Source organism: Pundamilia nyererei, unplaced genomic scaffold (genome assembly GCF_000239375.1).
Source record: "Pundamilia nyererei isolate P.nyererei 1_Seehausen unplaced genomic scaffold, PunNye1.0 scaffold01486, whole genome shotgun sequence".
In the NCBI taxonomy this organism is placed as follows: domain Eukaryota; kingdom Metazoa; phylum Chordata; class Actinopteri; order Cichliformes; family Cichlidae; genus Pundamilia; species Pundamilia nyererei.
Genome location: NW_005188887.1, coordinates 1,319 through 10,816, shown reverse-complemented (window position 1 = coordinate 10,816; position 9,498 = coordinate 1,319). Strand labels below are relative to the sequence as shown.

Here is a 9,498-nt window from a genome sequence, read left to right as displayed (position 1 = left end):
AGCAGATGGCCCCGCCCCTCCCTGAGCCTGGTTCTGCCGGAGGTTTCTTCCTGTTAAAAGGGAGTTTTTCCTTCCCACTGTCGCCAAAGTGCTGCTCATAGGGGGTCACATGATTGTTGGGTTTTTCTCTGTATCTATTATTGTAGGGTCTACCTTACAATATAAAGCGCTGTTGTTGTGATTTGGCGCTATATAAATAAACTGAATTGAACTGAAATATAATAGTGATGTCCAGTTGATATAAGCGGGTGTCATTACTGCTGACGTGATTAAAATTTTACAGAATTGAGATTCCCCTCCGTGAATCACAACTTTAACGTGGTGGAGGAAAAAGCAGTTCAGAAGACCGTTATCTGAGTCAAATCGAATGTTTGTTTGACAATTTGTATTCAAATAGTCATTTACATGAATGCAGGACGTCAGGAGAGTGGTGCAGTGAGTGTGAGAGATTGTCAAGAGGACAATGATCCTAAACAGTGCAGTTAAAGCATACCTGGAAAAACATACAATGGAACACTGACAGTCCTGGAATGGCCTTCCCAGATCCTGAAGCTCATTACTGAAGCAGTGGGGGATCAAAAAAAATGAACAAAAAGCAGCTAACATCCAAAGAAAAGCTTTGTCAGTGACTTGCTAGACTTTTCAACACATCTTTATCCTCAGGCCTTTCAGGACACTCCAGGGTCCTCCATATGTCGGAACATTTGAAGCTTCCCCTGAAAATCATGATTACAGAAAAAAGGGTCTAACCAGGGAAATGACAAAAAAACGTGTGTGGAAATCTTTATTTTGCTGAAAATAGCAACAGTCCAAATCGCACTGTTCACTGTTTTCATGGAATCATTCTAGTGACGGGTACAAGATTTATTTTGAAAGACAAAATGAATATACATTGTAAGACATTAACATCATTTAGTAGTCCCAGACCAGCACACCAGTCATTACCATTGCAGAGATCTCTGCATGTTTTTTCTGTCTTTGTCACTATTGTATGTTTCTGAACACGTAACCTGACCAACATAAAAACATCTGGTTAACATGGTCCAGTACACACACACACACACACACACACACAATGAGTCTGTGCTTTATGAATTTGGTCCTAATGTGTTTTGATGACCACCAGATTCTTCAGCATATCAAACGAGTTTCCATCCGGCTCCACTGAGACTACACCCTGCTCCTTGCTGTGCACCTGGAGGAAACCGTTGTGGTCCAGACCCATCACCTGAACCTCTGGGCCGTCCTCACTCCAGAGACGCACCCAAGTTCCACTGAGGTCAGAACAAAGAGAGCAGTTTTTACAGTTTAAATGTGAATGTGGGGTCTAGTAAACTTAATTAAGTTGAACAGTGGTTAAAACCCAACTCCAGAGCCACTTTACTCTTACATGAAAAACAAAACATCATCTGTTTCAGGATTTTATGTGCCATTTTTCTTTTACACAGTTTTGTTCATGTTATGTACTTCTGAATGCACAATGGAATATAAATTAGATTTGACTGTAGCATTAAATCCTTGTTCCCATGTTGCTAAAAGAAAGTGTGTGATTCTAAGTAAAAGTGAAATCTTAGTTCAAAGCATCAAGAGTTGTCTACGTTACACACCTGTGGAGCCATCTCTTGTAGTACGTGGGCAGGACAGACTCTGGGCCTCCTTGCTGGAAGTTGTCAATAAGGGCCTCCAGGCAGTTGACAGTTCTCGCGATGAGCTGGGCACAGCTGAGCGGCTGCAGGCTGCAGTTGTGCTGTAAGTTGTACGACTGGATCAGGTCATTGATGCACACTGTTGGGTTGCTGTTTGTCACATTAACCCCACAGCCTGTAGGGAAGAACACGTTTAAGAGATAATTACAATATTCTGAGATAACCTGGGTTTGTGCACATTCATTCATGCACAGCTCTCGAGGTTCCTCCACAGCGTTTTGATCAGGATCGTGATTTTGACTTTTACTCTGAGTCATTATTGCACCTTGATTTTTTTCCTCTTTAGCCACTATGTTATAGAGTTGCTGCTGTACTTGAGGGATCGTTGTTATGCTAGACAATCCGATTTTGGCAAACTTTAGCTGTCAGACAGATGGCCTCACATCTGACTACAGAATACTTTGCTGTTTTACAGTTAAATATGATATCTCATGGTGGACTGCAGCAAAAGCCCAAACCATCACCTCCCCACGCTGTGCTAACAGAATTCGTGTTACTATAAAAGGACATTGTTCCAGAAATCTTCTGGTTTATTCAGATGCAAACCAAAGCCATGCTACCAAGTTCATTTTTGAGAAAAGAGGCTTTCCTCCAAACAAGCCAAACAATTTCAGTCCAATCGTACTATCGTGAACTTTAACATTTAACATGCACCAATGAGTGAACACACTGTAAGCAATTTCAGGCCCAAGGTGAGGACGCAAAAATGTTTAACTGGATAGAATGTGTGATATGTGAATATGTGAATATACAGCAGAAATGTAGGTATAAATTCTGCTGCTTGTTTTCTATGGTCACCAATGCCTCGTGTACGTTATTTTCATGCCGTTTTATTCAACAGATTATAATTTCTTTGCAAAAACAAATTCCATAAAGCAGAGATGAGAATACAACAGAGCTATATCGAACACCACTGATCTGCAGTGACTTTGGTGCAGAAATGAGGGGGTCATTCAGGCATTGTTTATAAAAGATGAACTCCAAGAAGCTAGAATAGTGGTGTTTTGGTACAATAGTAGCAAAGGGCCAGCATACCAATGTTTTCCCTGATAAAACCTTACTGTCCGTTCTGCTAGGATTGTAACATTTTATTCTTTAACTGACTTTGCATTGTGTCAGCTGTGACAACCGGGGATGCCCCATCCTCTGCAAAAAAACAAAACAAGGATGTGCACAGTGTGTACTGGGTAGCTAGTGTAAACTCCTTGCAGTGTCGAACAAATAAATCAACCAAGCTGTGAGGACCAAAGAAACCACATAAACAGGAATGGTTATTTCCAGCCAAACCAGTTTGAAAATGATCGGCAAAGACCATAAGAGAGAGAGAGAGAGAGAGAGAGAGAGAGAGAGAGAGAGAGAGACAGACAGACAGACATACAGACACACACACACACACACACACACACACACAGAGCAGGGAAGTAAGCGAAGAAATGAAAGAAAAAGCAACAGAAAGGTGGAGAAGGGAACTCTGAAGAAAAAGGAGCGCAAATGCTACACTTCACAGGGAAGTGACAGAAATGGCAGACACAGGGGTAAAGGTGGTAATTCAATCCACTTGGCAGGTGAATGAACTGAAGCAGGCCATTGCTGAGCTTACCTTGAAACAAGAAGGATCACTTAGCACCGGGAGTTCACAAGCCCCCTCGGACTGCACACCAAAAAGATTATCCACGAAGCACAAACCAGTGCCAGCACGCCCTCCATGCCATCGACAGGCTGCATATTAAGGGTCAGCCCTACAGGAGGACTCAGATTGGAGGACGAGATCCAGGACAAGTGGAAAATTGGAGGAGGATCCACACGACTTGAAGGAAACAACCAACAACCCAGATTCAGGGTACACTAGTGGGAGACTTCACAGGGGTATTCACTCCTCCACCAATGAGTGGTGCAGAGGGGTCCCAGCTCACATTTGAGAGATCTCCACCCCAGACTCGTAGGATGTGACCGAGAGGTCAAGGCGGGGAATCAATACCAATAACCCAACTGCCACTACGAGTAGTAGATGGAAGAGGCCTGCTGTATGTTCCCCAAAGAGACATTGAGGCCTACCTTCCAAATTTCCCCCAGTGGGAGGAGGAGCCTCAGACCACCCTAGAGGGAGAGACGATGGGAGACACCTACGGAGGTGGAGACCTGAGGGCCCTGCTGAGTAAGTTGGAAGGGAGAGACACCACACATTAACTACTAAAGGAAGCCAGCATCGGGTCATGAGAAGGATACGCTATACTATTCAACCTGTAATGGGATCACCTGTGGGAGTTCTAAGGAAGGAATGCCCAACTGACAGACTATCGGAGACATAAAAAAGGAAATAACACAAAGGGATGCTGGAGTGCTTAAAATGGGCTGCCACCCTGTAGGAAAGGCATACAGGTGCACAACATAACTCCAATAATGCAATCCAGGCAGTCTGTAGTGTGTGAAGGTCCTCTCCAATGCCAAATCAGGCACAACAGGGCCTCAGGAGCCTTATCCCTCTTTTCCAAACCCATTCACAGGCAGAGGAGCAGGAGTGTCCAACCAGAGACAGTATGAAGGAGCGCCAAGGCCAAGGTTCCCCAATCAGATGCCATTCTAGATCTATGAATAAATCTTCTTTTTTTTGGTACCGGTACTAGTTTTATTTTGTTGTATTTATCCGCGACACCTTAAAGGCCGGTCTGTGAAAATATTGTCGGGCATAAACCGGTCCATGGCGCAAAAAAGGTTGGGGACCGATGAACTAGGTCACGGGCTGTCACACATGCAATGAGCACAACCCAAGGGCGCCCTACAAATGCCCAGTGGTAAGGTTTCCAGTCTCAGAGGCTCCACTTCAAGATATCACAATTGACTTCACTGATGTGGGAGTGGGTCAGGTACTTTCTGGTGATGGTGGAAAAATTCACAAGCTGGGTGGAAGCAGTATCATGCAAAAATGAATCAGCGCAGACTGTAGTGAAGTGGCTGAAAAACAAGTTAATACCCTGGTCTGGGGTCCCGAGGAGCAAATGCTCCGATGATGCCTCGTATTTCTCAAATAAAGAACTGGCAGGGGTAGAAAAGGCTCGAGGTATAACACAGTTTCAGGGCCGTTTGCTATCCTGCCTCACAAAGGCTGGTGGAAGGGGCAAATAAGACTCTGAAGAGAAAGATTCTTGATTTCTCTTATGGAACTAGACTGATGTGGGTGGACTCTCTCCCCATTGCTCTCATGTCAATGAGAACCTCCCTGCCCTGGCCCACCATGAGAGGGAGGTCATATGCCCTCTCTGGATGTCTGGCAGGTGAGTCGTGATGAACATACGACAGCGTTGACTAAACTGACCAGAGTTTTGTCTAAGCAGGTGCAGCTGGCTGAGCCCGAGGCAACTCCAAATGAGCAGTAAAGGTTGGTGAGTGGGCATGGGTGAAAGTTCACAAGAGAAAGTGGCTTGAACCCAGGACTGGACCCTATGAGGTGATTCAATGTATAACCCATGCAGTCCAGGTAAAGGTAAAGCTGGAGCTAACTGGTACCACCTGACACACTGTGTACCTGCACAACCACCCTAGCGAACTTTGGCCGAGGTGAGGACTAATCTGGCAGAAACCGGCGACAGACAGCCGACAGAAACGCGTAAACCCCTGCATGTCCTTGTTAGTATAAATAGCGTGCTTTCTAGCTATTCCACTTTCCTGTGATTGTTGTTGTATTCCATGTGCTAGACGGCTATCGGATAGGTTGATCGTAGCTGTTTTGTCTAAGGAGAAGAACTCTACATCATAACAGTTGCCATTGTTCCGAGTGGAGGAGGAGTCAAAGGGTTACGAGGAAGAGTAGGTGTAACAGGAGGGAGTAAAGGCCTCTGAGGGCAAAAGCAAGTGTAGTGTTGAAGGTTTGAAGCTCCAGGGCACCACAGATGCCCTGTAAAATGGAAAGGGGAAGACAACGTGTGAGATAAAGGTTTACACCTTAACAGGTGTAAGAGGAGGGACTATTTAGTGTTATAGTGAACAGCTTAAGAATTTAGATGTCTAGACAGTGTTTAGTTAGAAATGGCGACAGTGAAGAAGCTTCAAGGTGAAGGGACACAAAGTCCTATGATAAGGTGGGTCATCGGGACGGCGTGAGACAAAAACAATATCCAGTATCTCAGCCAGGGTGGCCTTCATGCTAACTAAGATGTGAGAAGTGATTAGGTGAAAGGTGAGAGAACAGGGAAAAACATCTAGTACCCGTGTAGCAGAGTAGGGGCCTTCCCTTTTAGGTGCTGCTCTTCAGGATTGCTGAGAGGCTGGGACCACCTCGGGGCGCCAACGAAGGCAGAATAAATGTAAACTAGGATTTCTCCTCATCGGTTTTAACCAATCAGACGCCCATTCTCATATAAAACTTTGTATACTGCTACATTAAGGTACTCTCTTATGTTAACAAGTTTAAAATGAGTATGTTAGTTTAGCCATGTGAGGAACGGCTTCATGTTGACATGAGTGAAATGTGTCCGTTGAACCGTGCAGATTGTCACCTATGAGCAGATGAAAAGTTGATCCCAGTACTGTGGAAGTCACCAGCACTCCTCCGAGCTTCATCAGGTTACCGTAGTAGATGTCATTGGGCCACTTCACCCTCAGATCTATGTCCTACAGGAGGTTAAACGTCATCTATCTTACATGTACTTTAATACCAACACAATGATCTTTATTATGCTTCAAAATGTGTGAAAATAGTCTAATAACATTTCCATGTGATTAACAAGGTTATGGTACCAAGTAATTGCATGTTAATGACCATGCTTGGATAGGTAAATACTAGGCTGTCTTCATGCATGCTCTCCCAAAAGGTTGATTCTGTCCATCTGGATGTTTTCAGTGGGAGAAATGTTTCGTCATCAGGTGACGTCTTCAGTCTCAGCTGACTGCAGGTTTCCAACCTTATAAACAGGACATTTGCACAAGGACTGAAACTAGCACCACTGAAGGAACGATGGGCTGGGAGGTCAGTTCCTTGATCAACCTACGCATACGGATCAGTATTTAAGGTTTGACTCCACATCCACTGGAGCACAAACTGGGTGTCATCAGGACGCTACAACTGCTGCGTAAGTGAAAACCCGTAGTGATCCCGTACATGTCAGGAGTATCGGAACAGCTGAGACGCATTTCTTCCAAACACCGACACAAACAGAGTAACATAGTGTACGCTGTTAAGTGCAGGAGGATTGCCAGGATTTATACATCGGGGAAACCAAACAACCTTTGGCTAAGAGGATGCCACAACACAGAAGAGCCACCTCATCAGGACTCTGCAGTCTGTTTACACCTACAGGCCAGTGGACACTCTTTCAATGATGAGGATGTAACATCCTGGACAGGGAGGAACGCTGGTTTGAGGGCGGAGTCAAGGAGGCCATTTATGTGAAAAGGGAAAGACCATCTCTGAATGGAAGAGGGGGCCTAAGGGTACATCTGTCACCATCTTACATGCTGTGATTGCAGCCATTCACCAACTCTCTGTGAATGGGACTCATGGGCTTTGATCAGTGGTTGTTGATCAATGTCCATGATAATTTGCATATTAATGATCAATCACAGTTCATTCAGTGGGCTGGTTTCAGTCATTATGCAAATGTCCTGTTTATAAGATTGGAAACCTGCAGTCAGCTGAGACTGAAGACGTCACCTGATGATGATGAAATGTTTCTCCCACTGAAAACGTCCTGATGAACAGAATCAACTTTTGGGTAAATACTAGGCTAATGATGGGGGAACAGACACAGGGCATATGAGGAAAAACCTAAAAGAATGAATAAAATAAAACTTACAGTAAGGGCACAATCATCTTTTAGAACAATAGAAGAACATCTAAGCAGGAAAAAGGCCGTAACGCTGCAGTGCTTCGAATAAAATGCTTTTAATACAGTGACATTAACTGGTAGTAATGCTGTAATAAGAACATGGACTGCTAAACAGTTGGATGTCCTAATGTTATTATGGAGATATTGGGATACCTGATATCCAGGAAGTGAGCAAACAGCCTCCACTACAGCAAGAGCAACCAGGTGCTGCAGGAAGGGAATCCTCTGTCCGAGCTTGGAGTTCAGCTCAATCTGGACATTCAGAGTGAACATGGCACAACCCAGAGGGCTGAGCCAGGCATTCCTTCCCCGACCTACAGCACAAAACACAAGCAGCAAGTTTTACCAAACACCTAAAGCATACTGTGAAATAGACTACCAGTCAGAAGTTTGGACACACCTTCTCATTTAATGTTTTTCTTTAGTTTCACACTGTTTACATCGTAGATTCTCACTGAAGGCATCATGAATGAACACATATGTAATTATGCAGTAATCAACAAGTGTGAAATAACTCTCAAAGCCAGCCTTTGCTTTGATTACTGCTTTGCTCACTCTTGGCGTTCTCTCCATGAGGTCGTCGCCTGAAATGGTTTTCCAACAGTCTTGGAGTGCCCAGAGATGCTGAGCACCTGTTGGCCTTTTTGCCTTCACTCTGCGCTCCATCTCATCCCAAACCATCTCCACTGGGTTTAGGTCAGGTGACTGTGGAGGCCAGGCCATCTGGCACTGACATCACTCTCCTTCATGGTCAAACAGCCCTCACACAGCCTGGAGGTGTGTTTGGGCTCATTGTCCTGTCCTGGCATGTGGCTGCAGGATGCTGTGGTAGCCATGCTGGTTCAGTTTGCCTTCAATGATGATTTTCCTTAATCGTGGTTTCTTAGCAGCTGTTTGACCATAAAGGCCTGATTCACACAGTCTCCACTGAACATGTAGAGATGTGTCTGCTGCTGCTCTGTGTGGCATCTATCTGAGGTCTGATCTGAGCTGCTGCTTGTGATTGTGATTTCTGAGGCTGGTGACTCGGATGAATGTATCCTCAGCAGCAGAGGAGACTCTTGGTCTTCCTTTCCTGGGCCGATCCTCATGTGAGACAGTTTCATCGTAGTCTTGATGGGTTTGCGACTCCACTTGGGGACACATTCAAAGTTTTAGCAGTTTTCTGACTGACTGACCTCCAGCTCTTAAAGTAATGATGGACTGTTGTTTCTCTTTACTTAGCTGATTGGTTCTCGCCATAATATGAATTCTAGCAGTTGTCAAATACGCCTGTCAGCTGTGCACCAACCTGACTGCTGCACAACACAACAGATGGTCCCAACGTCATTAACAAAGCAAAGGGTTACTTTAAATGTCTTATATTTTAGATTCCTCAGAGTTATTTATACATTTTCTCTTTGCTGCATTATTCTATATATCTAGCTTCATGTATTTGATGTCTTCAGTTTGTATCTACAATGTGGAAGCAGTAAAAAAAAAAGAAAAACCATTAAATAAGAGGGTGTGTCCAAATGTTGGACTGGTAGTCTACGTACAAAATGAAAATAAAAAATGAATGCACTGACCTCTTCCCTGGCTTTGTTGAGTAGCTACTACTAGTAAACCCATGTCTCTTGGTAAGTGTACAGTCAGCCTGAGGAGAGACAGAAATGTGTCAAAGTGTCTCTGTGGGAAATGTTTCAAAAATTCTCTTATGAAGTGAGACACACAGAGCAGCGAGTTCCAACGTGTTTATTTTACTCGCAAGGAAGCAAAAGTAACACAGTGAACGTCTAACGAATGCAACTGCTCACCGGGGCAAACCTGGTGTTTCATCTATACACTTCTGTCACGGCCAGGGGATCAGCAGGCCGCTGACTAGTAGCGGTCTCTTTCTCTCTCTCGCTCTCTCGCCAGGGCGGAACTCATGGCGGGTTCACGCCCTCGGCCCATGCCCCTCTGAAGAGGAAACACCTGGGCCTCATCAG

The 9,498-nt window shown here is 44.7% G+C and overlaps 1 protein-coding gene across 1 annotated transcript; it reads right to left on the bottom strand.

Moving 5' to 3' along the window:
• Positions 1-653: 653 nt before the first annotated feature.
• Positions 654-9,213, bottom strand: LOC102212994 (biotin--protein ligase-like). The gene is made up of 5 exons (XM_005755434.1): positions 9,097-9,213; positions 7,682-7,842; positions 6,200-6,314; positions 1,608-1,821; positions 654-1,274 (listed from the first exon to the last, which is right to left on the bottom strand). The coding sequence occupies exons 1-5, from the start codon at positions 9,137-9,139 to the stop codon at positions 1,103-1,105; spliced, it is 705 nt and encodes a 234-aa protein (XP_005755491.1). The 5' UTR covers positions 9,140-9,213; the 3' UTR covers positions 654-1,102.
• Between the last annotated feature and the right edge of the window lie 285 nt (positions 9,214-9,498).

Excerpts from the sequence above, each read along its gene's own strand:
- LOC102212994 (XM_005755434.1), bottom strand. The coding sequence starts at position 9,139 with ATGGGTTTACTAGTAGTAGCTACTCAACAAAGCCAGGGAAGAG. Across the intron at positions 7,843-9,096 it reads TCAACAAAGCCAGGGAAGAG|GTCGGGGAAGGAATGCCTGG; the intron begins GTCAGTGCATTC and ends TTTGTGCTGTAG. Across the intron at positions 1,275-1,607 it reads TACAAGAGATGGCTCCACAG|TGGAACTTGGGTGCGTCTCT; the intron begins GTGTGTAACGTA and ends TTCTGACCTCAG.